General features: G+C 38.9%; 1 protein-coding gene across 4 annotated transcripts in view; it reads right to left on the bottom strand.

The window, feature by feature from the left end:
* The window catches only part of LOC140193984 (protein GREB1-like), a 458,873-nt gene that overhangs the window by 14,717 nt on the left and 427,686 nt on the right, over nt 1-16,470 (bottom strand). For all 4 annotated transcript variants that reach the window (XM_072251261.1, XM_072251260.1, XM_072251264.1 and 1 more), the window contains exons 12-18: nt 11,930-12,022; nt 9,389-9,456; nt 8,121-8,262; nt 7,315-7,463; nt 7,141-7,227; nt 1,827-1,979; nt 1,269-1,383 (exon numbers count right to left, since the gene is read on the bottom strand). In XM_072251261.1, coding sequence (XP_072107362.1) covers nt 1,269-1,383; nt 1,827-1,979; nt 7,141-7,227; nt 7,315-7,463; nt 8,121-8,262; nt 9,389-9,456; nt 11,930-12,022 — 807 coding nt within the window. The remainder of the gene's footprint in view (nt 1-1,268; nt 1,384-1,826; nt 1,980-7,140; nt 7,228-7,314; nt 7,464-8,120; nt 8,263-9,388; nt 9,457-11,929; nt 12,023-16,470) is intronic.

Raw genomic sequence — 16,470 nt, 5'->3', positions numbered from 1 at the left:
ATTCAGGACATTTACAGAGACGGGTGCTTAAAAAGCGCCCGAAGGATCATTGGGGACCCAAGTCACCCCAACCACAAACCAGCTGCTACCATCCAGAGAACGGTATCACAGCATAAAAGCCAGGACCAACAGGCTCCGGGACAGCTTCTTCCACCAGGCCATCAGACTGATTAATTCACGCTGATACAATTGTATTTCTACGCTATATTGACTGTGCTGTTGTACATACTATTTATTACAAATTACTATAAATTGCACATTTAGACAGAGATGTAACGTAAAGATTTTTACTCATGTATGTGAAGGATGTAAGAAATAAAATCAATTCAATAATCACACCTGCCGTTCAAGCCTACAAAAGACCTGTTCCTGTCCATCCAACCTAAATATGCAACTTGCTTAAAAGGGTTTCCAAGATCTCATGAAATAACATTGACCCAAGACTTGTCTACAACTGCTGGCCAAACCTGGAGTTGCTCCCTTCATTTTCTAATTCCTTTTCAGAGTTTCTTTCTGTGTTTTATATCTATCCATTCATTCAATTATTTTAGTAATACAGTATGTGAACAAGCCCTTCCAGCCCAAGGAACACACGCCACCCAAATACACCCATATGATCAAATAACCTACTGACTCATACGGCTTCGGGATGTGGGAGGAAACAGGAGCACCTGGAGGAAACCCACACAATCACAGGGAGAATGTGCAAAACTCCTACAGACAGTGGCACCCAGAGGAAACCCCACAATCGCAGGAAGAACATGCAAAACTCCTACTGACAGTGGCAGAACTGGACCACTTATATTGGCGCTGTAACAGCGTTACACTGACTGCCATGCTATCTTCTCCGACTCCAATTTACATCTCCAGACAGGAATGGTTATCATGAATAGTATGATTTGCTGAAAGAGCTTATTACCATAACTTACTCATCAACTCTATTTACAATCTACCCTATTTCATGAGATTGTGTTTTACATTTAGACTTCAGATCCTTCTGTTTTAAGGGTCTTCATGCTTAACAAATCATTTCCTTGAAGTGAAGGGCCAAGGAGCAGTCATGAAGGTAGAAGAGCTGGTAAATTCAATGCAAAAAGAGTGCTCGAACTTGCATGAAAAGTACCCCACTGAACATTTTCAATAAAATTAATAGGCTTGCTTTTAAAGCACTGCATCTTCAGTGTACATGGCAGTCCTGACTGATTACAATTCTGTATTTTGACATATTTCATATAACTATGGTTCTCAGTGGGTAGAGTTTGACTTACATTTGATCGGTTTCCAAAAGCAGCGTAAAAGGGTTCTTTATTTGGATAAAAAAGGTTTCTGATGTCTGTTAGGCAATGAATCTTGAACTTTTCAGGCTTCTTTTCAATTACTTCCCTAAAATAATAAAAAAGCAAATATATATGATTATTAACTTGGGATGACATGCAAAGGAACTAATCTTGATTGATAAAGTTTGGTTTTATACGTAACATCTTTATTAAGGTGTTACATGCATACTTCATTTTAATATTATAATTCTACAAACTAGTTGTAGTTAGCGTATTTTCAGTTTACTAAACTGATTTTGTTCAGAAGAGCTTCTAGTTACAATGCTGAAATTTAAAAGAATTTCTTAAATGATGTTAACTGCAAGCACAATGCCAGTGATTTCAATATACAGAGGCTATCTTTTGAAACCAATCAAGAAAGGAATTCGACATTGTCTTTACAGAGGGACTTGATTTTACATAATTGCAGGAGATGCCAAAAAGATCTATTTTCATTAAGAATGGAATTTAAAAAGAACAGAAAACTAAAAGCAACAGAAGTTGGATCACCTGTGCAATGCTGAGAACACACTGCTGGGACATAGCAATAAAGGGCCTTTTGGCAACACCGTTCCTTTTTCGTTAACCCAATGTAAATATCCTCGAGTCATATCAGCCATCCCAATAGCACGTGCTGAGCAATAGAGGAACTTGTACCCATTTCTGCAGAGAAATCAAAACAATATATTCAGCCACTGCATTTTCTTTATTCTCCAGACTATGAACATCCTGTGACTGAATAGACAATGGCAATCATGATCTTGGCTAGTGTATACATGATAAATCTTTATGTTTAATTTTGGCATTGACAACTCTCAGTATTTCACACTGCAAGTGCCATAAGCTCAGAAGTACGTCATCCAGGTCCTTATCACCGCCAAGACCTTCCAACCAACCCAAGGGTAGGAGGTTAGTTGGACCAGGGGTTGGGGGTGGGAACTGACAAGCAGGCTGGATAAGTAAAAATCAAACTCAATTTTTCCCTCTTACTCTCAAAGCACTCTATTTTAAGGTTTTAATAATTCCACAAGGTACATGCTCATAAAAATGAACACTTGCAGGTCAGTGTGTAATATTTTCCTAATGTCCAGACGCATTACTTTAACTAAGCCTCTGTTGCTATAATTCCTCCTCCTCTAAAAGGCTAGAGTAGGGAAATCTGGATTTATCTCCATGAACAGTTCACTTGATTTATAAAAATAAAAATACAGGTTATGGGAGGACATCTGAAGACCAAGATCACCATAAACAGAATTAACCAATACTCATTGTTCATGACTTCCAAACATTTCTTCCCATATGACATTCAAAAACATTCCAATTTAACTAGAGAATTCCGACCTTCAGAGAACATAACCGTTTTTAACCTTCAGTTATCCACTGTTCTTGGATATTTTTCAGCAGTACCCTCAAGGGTCTACTCCTCTACTGTGTCCAAGAAACGCAGGCCTCAATAGGTAATCTTCACTTTTTGAGGTTTGTAGTTCCAACAACAGTTCTGCAAGCTGCTGTAGCCTCTGTGGTTCTTTGTGTGAGAGCTTTGGAAAATTATGAAGCCTACTGAAGCGAGATTCTTCTATAACCTCGATTGAGGTCTTTGCTGTGGAAGAACTTCTAAAGGGGCTGTTATAGGTCTTTGCTGCTGTAGACCTTGACTGCCAATGCCCAGACTACATGAAAAGGCATGTTGACTGGAGTGGTGAAGACAGCTTCTGCTTGTAGAATTCTCTTTTTTATAGCCAAAATGCATTTGAACATACTCTTTTGTAAGATGCATTGGCAACTGTGACAGTAAAGCATGACTAGTTCTATTATAGACCCAACTGTCCGAGTCAGCTGTTGCTTCACATACCTTTGCCTCTGCTGAGGCAGTTTCAGCTTCACACTCTTACTTGAGCCCACTTAATGTAGCCTCTATAGGCGCCCTCTCCATGTCTATACGTGTTTGCATCTCAATTTCATGCTTACCATACACTGCTCTCATTCCTGTCGCTTCAGCTTTGGTGCAAGCCTGTGCTGCAGCTATGATAACTGCGGGTCCACTTGAGCACCCTGAAGTCATAGCAGATGAGTCCCATTCTGACCTGACCTACAGGTCTTGGCAATCGACATTCATCAGGACGGAAGCTGACATTATCGCCCAGGGTGTTTAGATGTGTGTCCAGTCCAGGGCGATGATTTTGGGGGCGAACTATCTTTTCTCTCTATTGCCTTCACCATGTGTGTGGACACAGCTGTGCAGTGAGCCAACAACTTCTCAAAAATCACCAGAGACAGGAGCTTTCTTCAGGGTTTTTAATGAGATCTCTTTTCTTTTGGAAAAAGATATTGCTGTTTCAAAGGCAAGTAAAGAGTGAACGGAGTTGTGTGCCTTTCCACTGCACGCTTCTCAGGATAAAAACTGCGCAGGAAATGGTATATAAACCAGCTTGCGTTTAGGAAGTGACGCTCATACAAAATGACCTGCACCTCTAGAGACCAGGACAATAAATATATTGGTCTGTGGTGATAATAATACATCTGGAAAGTATGTAGGGGTCTTCTCTCCCTGCAAGAGCAAACATTCCTGGCACAGCAAGGAGATTAACCAAACTGAGCCAAAACTGTCTGGATTTTAGAACAATGAGAAATAATCTCACTGGATTTTACAAATTCCTAATGCACACGATAGTATAGATGTAAGAATCTGCAACCAGAGCCCACAAGCTCAAGGAACTGACCATTCCAGAGAAGTTCATAGAATAGAAATCTACAACACATTACAGGCCCTTCAGCCCACAATGTTGTGCTGACCATGTAACCTACTAGAAACTGCCTAGAATTGCCCTATTGCATAGCCCTCTATTTTTCTAAGTTCCATGTACTTATCCAAGAGTCTCTTAAAAGACCCTATTATATCCACCTCTACCAGCACCGCTGGCAGTGCATGCCACACACCCACAACCCTGTGTAAAACAAAATTACCTCTGTACCTACTTCCAAACACCTTAAAACTACGTCCCCTCATTTTAGCCATTTCAGCCCAGGGAAAAAGCCTCTGGCTATCCACATGATCAATGCCTCTCATCAACTATATACCTCTATCAGGTCACTTCTGATCGCTCCAAGAAGAAAAGGCCAAGTTTACTCAACTTATTCTCATAAGGTACACTCTCCAATCCAAGCAAAAGACTTGTAAATCTCCTCTGCACTCTCTCTATACTATCCACATCCATCCTGTAGTGAGGTGACCAGAACTAAACACATTATTCCAAGTGGGATCTAACTAAGGCTTACATAGCTGTATCATTACCTCACTGCTCTTGAACTCAATCCCATGATTGATGAACGTCATCATACCATATGCCTTCTTATTAAACTGAATCTGCGCAGCATCTTTGAGTGTCCTATGGACATGGACCCCAAGATCTCGCTGATTCTCCACACTGCTAAGAGTCCTACCATTAATATTATGTACTGTCTTCAAGGTTGACCTACCGAAATGAAACACTTCACACTTATCTGGGTTGAACTCCATCTGCCTCGTCTCAGCCCAGTTCCACATCCTATCAATGTCCCGCTGTAACCTCTGACAACTCTCCAAACTATCCACAACACCCCCAACTTTTGTGTCATCAGCAAACTTACTAACCCACCCTTTATATCATGTTCAAATGCCTATTTTTTTGCAATTTCCTATTTAGGAATCTGCAGAGGCTCTGGTGCAGTGTACATTCAAAACAGATCAAGTCAAGTCAAGTCACTTTTTACAGTCATTTCAACCATAACTGCTGGTACAGTACACAGTAAAAACAAGACAACGTTTTTCAGGACCATGGTGCTACATGAACGATACAAAAACTACACTGAATTACGTAAAAACAACACAAAACTACACTAGACTACAGACCTACCCAGGACTGCATAAAGTGCACAAAACAATGCAGGCATTACAATAAATAATAAACAAGACAATAGGCACAGTAGAGGGCAGTAGGTTGGTGTCAAGCCAGGCTCTGGGTATTGAGGAGTCTGATGACTTAGGGGAAGAAACTGTTACATAGTCTGGTTGTGAGAGCTCGAATACTTCGGTGCCTTTTGCCAGATGGCAGGAGGGAGAAGAGTTCGTATGAAGGGTGCATGGAGTCCTTCATAATGCTGTTTGCTTTACGGATGCAGCGTGTGGTGTAAATGTCTCTAATGGTGGGAAGAGAGACCCCCGATGATCTTCTCAGCTGACCTCACTATCCACTGCAGGGTTTTGTGATCCAAGATGGTGCAATTTCCGAACCAGGCAGTGATGCAGCTGCTCAGGATGCTCTCAATACAACCTCTGTAGAATGTGGTGAGGATGGGGGGTGGGAGATGGACTTTTCTCAGCCTTCGCAGAAAGTAGAGATCAATAGATGTTTAGATATTAAAAGAACCAAGGGACATAGAGGTAGTACAAGGCAGCATCAGTGAAAAAGAGTAAACAGTCAATGTTTCGGGCTGAGACCCTTCTTCAGGACATGATGAACTGATAGAGTCCTGATGAAGGGTATCAGCCGGAAATGTCAACTGGTTACTCTTTTCCATAGAGGTTGCCTGACTGCTGTGTTCCTCCAGCATTTTGTGTGTTGCTTTGGATTTCCAGCTTCTGCAGACTTTCTCATGTGTGAAGTTAGCACAAGTAGCCGGTATTCTAGTAACAGCTCAGCTGAACAACTTACTCCAACTTCTAATTCTTATATTCTAAACAATAATATTGACAGTCATGAGGAGGAAGATAATGAAATTGGCACGGTCATGTGTGGGCTTATAATTTTGTTACACAATATAATCAGAGGACTTCTATCTTCTCAGTAGCTGTAATTAGATTTTTCACTTCCAGAATGGCATGGAGACAAATTCCAGAGACTCATTAATGGCCCAGACAAATGTGATCGGTTATCTCCATGAACAAAAGTTTATCATCGCACCCGTCAGAGTGGTTCCTTGGCAGCCATTGGAGTCAAATAATGTGAATTTTCCATACAGCCTCCAAATCTATTAGATTAATCAATTCAGTACAACCACACTTTCCAACAGAAAAAAACCAACCTCCAGCACTGAGTAATGGTAATAAAAAAAATCTAAATTCATTAACTACTTCACAAATTAAGAACTGAACTAAAGAATAAAAAATCATGTAGTGGTTGCTCTTGCACAAGTCAGGAACTCATTGGTATTAGCCCCACTCCATGACTCAAGCACATTATCAGAGCACCATCATCAGACTGACTTACACGTTCAATTGCAAATAAAATATTCCATGGTCTTTTAAAAGCCTTACATAGTAGGAGGAACTCAATAACGTTACAGCCAGCTGTCCTCACTGTGCAAACCAACTGTTACATTTGCCTTCATAAGTGACAATAAATCAAAACACTATTATTCTGTACAGTAGGATATGTTGCAAAAAAAGTGTATTTGCACAGTTTTCTGTCTTTTGCACATTGGTTGCTTGTCGGTCCTGCTGGGTGCAGTCTTTCAATGATTCTATGATGGTTCTTGGATTTACTGAGTACGCCCACAAGAAAACTAATCTCAGGAGTTGTGGATGGTAACATATTTGGACTTTGATAATAAATTTACTTTGGGGCTTTGAAAGGTCACTGAACAGTATTTTCTATCCACAATGGTTGCCCGACACTGCATGTTTCCAGCGTATTCTGGTTTTAGTTCTATTTTGTTTCTGATTTATCTGTGTTGAATTCAGATACTGTCAACTTTCAGTAGCCTGTACAGAGTAACAGAGCAAAAAAAAAAAGAAATATCCAAGATAAAATTAACAAAATGATGTAAAATATGCTGTAAAACTTACTGGCTAACTTTGTGGTAAAGCTTTGCTATTCCATGATGCGTCCAATCCTTACCGAGTGTGGGTAAGATATGTCCCAAGGCATCAGACCTGCATAAGTACAAGATATTCACTATTTCACTGGAAATCCATGCATTCAAATACAAATACAGGAATACACATCTGATTAAAATGCACCTTGTGATTGTTCCATCAATATCAGAAATAATAATTTTGTCATTCCAGTTCCAGAGGTAGATAGTTCCTTCACAACGGCATGTGCCTTGGTACTGCGTGGTGACACTGAACACAATGTCGTTTGGGCCATCCTTTAGTTGCAGGCTTTTCTACAATTCAAATAAACCAACATGGTTTGTGTCAGTTAGTTGGATTCTTTTGATCTCTAATAACCAGTTCCTTCACTGTGGATTTAACCTTTTATAATATAACACACATATTGAGTGTGTTACTTTAACTACAGAGATCAAGCAGTTCAGTTTGAATCTATTAAGCAAAAGGTACACTGAACTGAAAATAGAACTCATTTCTAGAAGAACAGAAAATAATCCAAAGTGTTAATAGATGCTCTTTTTTTAATGTCTGAAGGATAGAGCACTAAAACTTAAAAGTTATGCTACAATCACATGGTCAAAATGAACTTCTGAAATCAGTTCCAGGCACTATTCATTGAAAAAGCCTTTCTGGCCTTGACAGCACAATTTTCCCAGGCTGATCCAGGGTTTCAAGAATTAAATTAAGAGGAGATCCTACATAAATTTGTTTTCCTAGAATTTGGAGCAGAAAGGGCAATTTGAAACAAGTTTACAGATACTAAGGGGATTGACAGGGTATTGTTCTCAGCTGCCTGGAACATCCAGCTCTAGATATAATTTAAGAACAAACATATAATGCAGAACTCCCGGGACCCTTAGCACATAGCAGCTTAAACATATTATATGATTTTATACAGACCAACATCATCCTACAGTGCATTTTGTACTTACGAGTTGGTCAGAGCTGAGTCGAAGGGACTTCACGTATGAAACATAGGGTAAAGATGACAGGTTAAGATCTTGCTGGGCCACACTACTATTTTGATTGATCATTCTGACATCTTCATCACTTGATGATGATTCATCCTTTAACCTAACAGAAGTTCAAATACAAGACTAGCTGTAGCAATTCAATCAGCAAAATAACTAATAACCACATCACCATACTATATAAAACAAGGGCAACAAAGAGCCCCTTTAAAACTCAGTTACCAACACCTAACATTTTAATGCTTTTTAATAAATTGAACATTACAGATTACCAATCAAAATGTGCTTTTTTAATATAAAATTGAACAGAGTTCCAAATGCCACAAAGACAGCATTGTTTCATGAGAAAGTGGAATTTCCCTGCTTATATCCTTTGGACAAACACAAAGTGCACTATTTTATAATTCTCCTCTGGAACATAATGTTAATGAAGCATGTATATTTCACCTTTGTATAAATGGTCATGGCTGTGTGGCAAATGTGCGTCAGCAAACTGATTTCATTTTTGTAAGTTATGGTTTCAGCTCCATGGTGCAAAACATACTATGTTTTGGATGGTAGGACAGGAATTTAAGCCTGTTGTTTCCCATGTGGAAACTTCTAATCTCAGCCATGACACAGGAGTGATGCACAAGGCAGAGGCCAGATGTTTCCTCACAGCAGAGGAAAGGGGCAACGGAGGGGAATGAGAAGCCAGTGAAATTAGACTGTTCTTTCACAGCTTCTGGTGGGTATTACTGAGACCACAAGAGGCCTGCAATTCCGGGCTCTTCTGCTCATCCTGTGTTAAAATTTGGCACAGGTGGTGAAGGACAAGGAAGTGTGACAAGAATTATTGATGCAATATTAAAATATGAAACCTGATAGATCTGCTGTGCCAGACTTGCAGGTTTCCTATTTCAAACAACTGTGACAATTTAATCTTCTGTGTAAATTGTTGAGTTTTATAAATTGGTGTGCTTGAATGCTTAGTAGATTTCTATCAGAGCATTTAAAAAAAATCACAGCAATAATTTGCATTAAGTCCTTCAGGTATTACATTATTAGTATCTGTATAATTTGGAAGCTGGAAAGAACAGTTAGTCTCAGAGGTTTCCGTAAGACATTGATATGTTTGTTCATGTCCCTTAAAGCCAACAACATTGACAGTCCTTCGACAGTGACACGAGGACAAAATTAACAAAAGCTGTTAAAAGCAAGAGTCAATCAAGTTTGCAGCAACTTAATACCTGCTTTCAGGGAATACAGACCGCTCTCCTGCATTCTGCTCAGTTTGGATCTTTTCAGTTTCTGGTTCCTGTAACAGATAACTTTGACATAGGTTTCCTCTCGCAAAAGAAAAATCACATGCAAAAAAAAGCATAACAATTCCTCAAGATTATGCCACAAAATTTAAAAAGTATTAGACTACTATATCATTGTTCATTTCCAAAATATCATTAAATAACAAAAATCCAAGATACCCTGATGAAAAACTCAGCTGAAAAAGGCTTTAAAAATGAACAATATAGATAATTTTAACCATTTTTTCTAAATAGCACATACCATTCAATGCTAACTGTATACTATTATGCAGTGAAAAGATATAAGCATCTATCATCAAGCTAAGCAAGGAATCATAACTAGTTCTGCATTCAAACTGCTGACATCATGGCTAGCACAATTAAGAGTTAAGTGCAATTGAAAACAAAGAATACTTAGCTGAAATCTATGAATATCAAGATGAATTTTATGGGTTTGTGCTAAGTACAAATAAATCATCTCAAAAGGCATTAGATATTCCATATAAAATTTACTAATATGCTCATTTATCCATTTATACTCTAATATTGCCCTGTTTTGCATATGCTGAGAGTCAGAAAATAAAGAAAATTATTCTATTATGAGTTATAACATCAAGAAATAGCCTCCTGTAGTTTTATGGCAAACTTAATCTCACAGGAGCTTACAACAGATGTTTGTTGCAAGATCTTGCAACACTGTGCTTAATGCCACAAAGGCTGTAAACTTATGCAAATTACAGTCATGTAGTGCTTTGTCTGTGCACTCTCTTACATCAAATCATTTTGCTAGCAAATACCCAGTTGCAGTTTGCTTCCAGTAATATCTCATCATTTTCTAAACTATTTCAAGGTGAGCTGGGACAGAAGTTCAAAATAGTATTAATGTTTAAAACAAAAACAAAGTATTTGCATCTCCCATTGTCTCAAAATAAAGCATTACCAAAACTTCTTTTTAATATATCAAAAATTAATACTCAAGTATAGTTTGATATCAAAGCAATATTCAGGAGTAAATTAACAAGTGTGATTTGAGCTAATTAAATGCTTTCATTTATGCTTGATATCCAATTTGATATTTTTGTGATCACTGCCCTGTTAGTCAGAAATTGGGTGCTGCATTTTTAACATCACAGTAGTGACTACACTTCCGAAAGTATGGCTTAGCAGCAATATCCTGGAGTTGTAAACTGTGCTCCATAAACAAGTCTTTCTTTAAAAGGTATCTTACAGCAGTTCTCTTCCTCCATCTGGTGGTCATGAGTCACAAAACATTTTAATTTTCCCATGATCAATATGTCAAATTTTTAACCTCAATCCATTTTAATTTAAACCGATGTGTAATTCATGTGCGGAATGTCAGCCCAATTCTTAACTTACAAATTTGTGTGTGCGTTCTATTCATAAAAATCTACTACACGAATTATATTTCTCTAAAATGAATGCCTCCATAATTGCATTGCTGGAATAGGTTGGCAGCTGCTGGAATCCAGCAGATTATGCAAAGAACTGCAGCATACAAGGGTAAATTGAACATTCTACAATGAATCATTCGAACATAGATTGCATGAGAATCCCTGGCCTGGCTTCCTAAAGCTTGACTCTCCTGCAGGGAAGGCTCCAACATTCTACTGGGCAAGTGGCCCAATCCAGTATGGTATAATAGTCTAACTCTTCATGACCTCCAGCTATTGCAAGCACAAGAGATGACAGAAGAAGCGAATTGTGCATTGCTACCACTTAGAACTGCAGGACCCAGATTTAGAAATCAAAATTGGGTTTATTACCTGGGTTTCAGCACCTAAGTTACAGAGAAAGGTTGAACAAGTTGGGTCTTCATTCTTTGGAGTGTAGAATGTAGAGGGGGGACTTGATAGAGGTATTTAAAATTATGGGGGGGGATAGATAGAGTTGACGTGGATAGGCTTTTTCCATTGAGAGCAGGGGAGATTCAAACGAGAGGACATGAGTTGAGAGTTAAGGGGCAAAAGTTTCTTTACTCAGAGAGTGGTAGCTGTGTGGAATGAGCTTCCAGTAGAGGTGGTAGAGGCAGGCTCGATATTGTCATTTAAAGTAAAATTGGATAGCTATATGAACAGGAAAGGAATGGAGGGTTATGGGCTGAGTGCAGGTCCGTGGGACTAGGTGAGAGTAATCATTCGGCATGGACTAGAACGGCCGAGATGGCCTGTTTCCGTACTGTAATTGTTATATGGTTACATGGTTAAAATTTAGCCGCTTAATACCATAGTCAGAAATTAAATATGACAACCCTATAGCAAGCACAAACAAGAGAAAATCTGCAGATGCTAGAAATCCAAGCAATACACACAAAATGCTGGAGGAACTCAGAAGGCCAGGCAGCACCTATGGAAAAGTGTAAACAGTTGGTGTTTTGGGCTGAGTCCCTTCAGCAGGACTGATGAAGGGTCTTGGCCTGAAACGTTATTTACCAACAAATTAAGACTTGGGTATAGCAGGAGAACATACCACTTTTACACTGGTTTTTCTTCCACGCCACGAAAACCACCATCTGCTACCTTTCTTGGGCATCTTTTCTTTAAATAGTTTTTCCATTGTTGCCTGTTTTAAATGTACAAAATTAACTAATAGAATAAAAAGATAAACATAAATGTCATACAAAATAACAAAATGCTGCTCTCCCCAAGTGAATGAAATAATAAGAAACATACTGTGGCCACAAAACTAATCTCTGCAACACAAAATACTGCGTATTTGAGTAAAGAACAAAGGTAACTGAGGCATGAGTGCTTAAATGATTTATAAAACAAATTCAAAAATCATGACCAAAAGGAAAAAGAGGAAAAGAGAAAAGGTTACTTTTGAAGGATATAAACATAGAAGTATGAAGATTAAAATTTGGTTTCAATCAAAAGCAGAAATTTTAGTGTCCACATATGAAAATAGTTCAAAATCTAACTACAGAAAGCCCCAATTACAGAATCTACTACTGCTTGACTATTGTCACTTGCAAGGTAATATTCTGTAAGTAAGTGAATTTCCTTAAAGAACATCCTTCAAAAACAAATGTAGAGATCCTGGGATATGAACAATCCAAGTACAGTGCAAGCTCTACATTGAGGTTAGGCTCCTTACAAATTCACCAACACATTTCTTGGACATGCTCGTATTCACTGTGTTCTAGACTTAAGTAATGGGTTAATGATCTGATCTAAATCATTCCACTGGAAGTCCAAGTGGTGAAGAACTACCACCATGGACAAGTGTAGATGTAGCTATATTGAACTCTTGGTCAAGCTGGCAATATAAAGTTGTTATCAGTAAGAGAAAAAAGATAAGGAACAGGAGAAGGTTACTCATGTCAGCTTAGCCATTCACTAGGATCATGGATGATGCATTTATAAACTCAACTCTACATTCCAGTCTACCTCAAGTAACCTTCCATAATGACTCATTAACCTCTGCCTTAAGAGCACTTAAAGGCCCACAGTCCTCCAAGAATGAATGATACTTATGTCTGCCTTAAATGGAAGACCTTTTACTTTTAAACAGTGACGCTTATTTCCAAATTCTCCAATGAGGAAATCCTCTATGCATCCACCCTGTCAAGAACCAGAGACAGCAAAACCAAGCAACAGGTTCCCGATATTCAGACTGTTAAGGAGTTCTGCTCAGACCAGATATTAAATCTATCACCTTTTCTGTTAAAGTGGGAACTGAAAGCCCTATCTGAAAAAAAATGAACTTTATGCAAGTTTCTGGCTGCAGAAGAGCTCTAATGCAGCCACTGGTGCTACATGTCTATCATTGACACAGCAGGACTTCATGATAGAGGCAAGGCCCTTGGATTTTAGATATCAAACCCCTTATTCAATCAATAGTCAGTGGAAAAACACATGAACACTTAACAGACATTTATTTTTACTCCAGATTAAATTTATGACAAAGGGCTAAGTTATTACTTCTAAATGTTGACAATGCAAGTATTGAAAGTTATTTTAGATTGAGTATCCGAAGCAGAACTTTGCATTCATGCAACAATTGCACAGAACAACAAGTAGTTTGGTGCAATAAGCTTCCCAAAAATAAATCAAAAGGCTTTGTCTAAGGACCACACAGAGGGGTGATGGACTGCACTTCTGAAAGCCTGGACTCACGGGCTTGGCAAAGAAAATGAATAGAGCTGCCATATGTATTGCTACTAAATTGGTATGCGGCAAAGAAATTAATAAAATAATATGCAACATAGCCACATGACTAGTTCAGGTGGCATAAGAAAACAACTGTGTATAATTCCGTGTTCTTACAAATGATAGCTGAATTCATTTTGTTTCTTTGCACAACTTTAATTGTATGTGGAATTATGGTTCACCATGTGAATATTTTGCTGGGTTTATAGAGGGATTATCTAATAAGCAGAGCTATAGGCCAGGAAGAGGATTTGCAGCCTAATTGTAAACTGGCTCTTAACACTGTATGTTGGTACATGACTTTACATTTTGTGAAACTTATGTTCAACAGCGAGCTCAGGCCTGAGATCTGGGCTAGACTACAAGGCTTCCACCAACATAAAACATCTTCAGCAATCTAATACTGGAGTACAACAGGGCTATCAACAAGGCTGGCTTATGCTTTAGTTCTTCCTGTTTCCTTCCTTAATCCACCATCTTCTCCAGAAAGGTCAGCAGAGTTTAGCTCAGTCTCACACCAAGTAGGATTTTTACATAACAGATCCCTCCTGAAAAAGGAATAACGCCACTGGACAGGTAGTCACTACAACCTGAATGTTATCTAATATTGGCCAAGTTACTAGAAATCACATTTTGTGGAAATGGTGCACCCACTGAACACAGAGAAGTCCAGATTCCTATCAGTTCACTGTCTCCTTAAAAGCCTCTTAAACATTACTGTCAGATCTGCTACTAGCACGTCCCATGGCATCTATCACTCTCTTTGCAAAACAAAAATGACTTGCACATATGCTTTAAACCTCAATTATATTTCTGTCAAGCTGCTACTCTGCCTGTAGCCCTCTAGAGAAAGTAATCCAAGTTTGTTCAAACTCTCCTTACAGCTAAAATCCTGGTGAACCTATTCTGCATCCTTTCCAAAGCCTTCACGTCCTTCCAAGAGCACGGCAACCATAATTACAGAGTTATAAAATTAGTCAGCTCCATCATGGGTACTAGCCTCGCCATGGCTGTATACAGACAGTATTCCAAATGTACAGAGGCATGCAAAAGTTTGGGCACCCCGGTCAAAATTTGCTATTGTGAATAGTTAAGCGAGTAAAAGATGAACTGATTTCCAAAAGGCATAAAGTTAAAGATGACACATTTCTTTAATATTTTAAGAAAACTTTTTTATTGCCATCTTTTACAGTTTCAAAATAATAAAAAAGGAAAAGGGCCTGAAGCAAAAGTTTGGGCACCCTGCATGGCAATACTAACCTTCGGCAAGTATCACAGCTTGTAAACGCTTTTTGTAGCCAGCTAAGAGTCTTTCAATTCCTGTTTGGGGGATTTTCCCCCATTCTTCCTTGCAAAAGGCTTCTAGTTCTGTGAGATTCTTGGGCCATATTGCATACACTGCTCTTTTGAGGTCTATCCACAGATTTTCGATGATGTTTAGGTCAGGGGACTGTGAGGGCCATGGCAAAACCTTCAGCTTGTGCCTCTTGAGGTAGTCCATTGTGGATTTTGAGGTGTTTAGGTTCATTATCCTGTTTTCCTCTTTGGCTTTTTTTTTTTTTTTTACAGATGGTGTGATGTTTGCTTCCAGAATTTGCCGGTATTTAATCGAATTCATTCTTCCCTCTACTAGTAAATGTTCCCCGAGCCACTGGCTGCAACACAAGCCCAAAGCATGATCGATCCACCCGCGTGCTTAACAGATGGAGAGTGTTCTTTTCATGAAATTCTGCATCCTTTTTTCTCCAAACATACCTTTGCTCATTGCGGCCATAAAGTTCTATTTTAACTTCACCAGTCCACAGGACTTGTTTCCAAAATGCATCAGGTTTGTCTAGATATTCCTTTGAACCTTTTGAATAGAACAGTGAGCAAAGGTATGTTTAGCGAAAAAAAGGTGCAGAATTTCATCTACAACAGGATAATGAACCTAAACACCTCAAAATCCACAATGGACTACCTCAAGAGGCGCAAGCTGGTGGTTTTGCCATGGCCCTCACAGTCCCCTGACCTAAATATCATCAAGAATCTGTGGATAGACCTCAAAAGAGCAGTGCATGCAAGACGGCCCAAGAATCTCACAGAACTAGAAGCCTTTTGCAAGGAAGAATGGGTGAAAACCCCCAAACAAGAATTGAAAGACCCTTAGCTAGCTACAAAAAGTGTTTACAAGCTGTGATACTTGCCAAAGGGGATGTTACTAAGTACTGACCATGCAGGGTGCCCAAACTTTTGCTCTGGGCCCCTTTTCCTTTTTTTGTTATTTTGAAACTGTAAAAGATGGAAATAAAAAAAAGTTTTCTAGCTTAAAATATTAAAGAAATGTGTCATCTTTAACCTTATGCATTTTGGAAATCAGTTCATCTTTTACTTGCTTAGTTATTCATAGTAACAGAAATTTTGACCGGGGTGCCCAAACTTTTGCATGCCACTGTAACCTCACTGTGGCTTTATACAGACAGTATTCCAAATGTAACCTCACCATGGCTTTATACAGCTGCAACTTAAGTTGCCAGTTCTTATATGTAATGAAGACCAAAGAAACTGCAGATGCTGCATTACAGAGCAACAAAGAAGATGCTGGAGGAATACAGGGAGTCAAGCAGCATCACCGCAGAGAAACAGATAGTCAGCAGTTCGGGCTAACACCCTTCTCTGGACTGACACCTTGACCAACATGCATACTATACAGTTTCTTTACCACCACCCCATCCACTTGCATTGCTAGTTGCAGGAAGCTATGGAGTTGACTCCCAGATACCACCGTACAGCAGTGCTTCCACACGTCCTGCCATTTAGTCTATGTTTTCTTCTTGCATTTGACCTCTCAAAATGTATCACCCCACATTTCTGTTGACT

Source organism: Mobula birostris, chromosome 2 (assembly GCF_030028105.1).
Source record: "Mobula birostris isolate sMobBir1 chromosome 2, sMobBir1.hap1, whole genome shotgun sequence".
NCBI classification, from domain to species: domain Eukaryota; kingdom Metazoa; phylum Chordata; class Chondrichthyes; order Myliobatiformes; family Myliobatidae; genus Mobula; species Mobula birostris.
The sequence above is the reverse complement of the archived record's forward strand: the minus strand, read 5'-3'. Positions and strand labels throughout refer to the sequence as shown.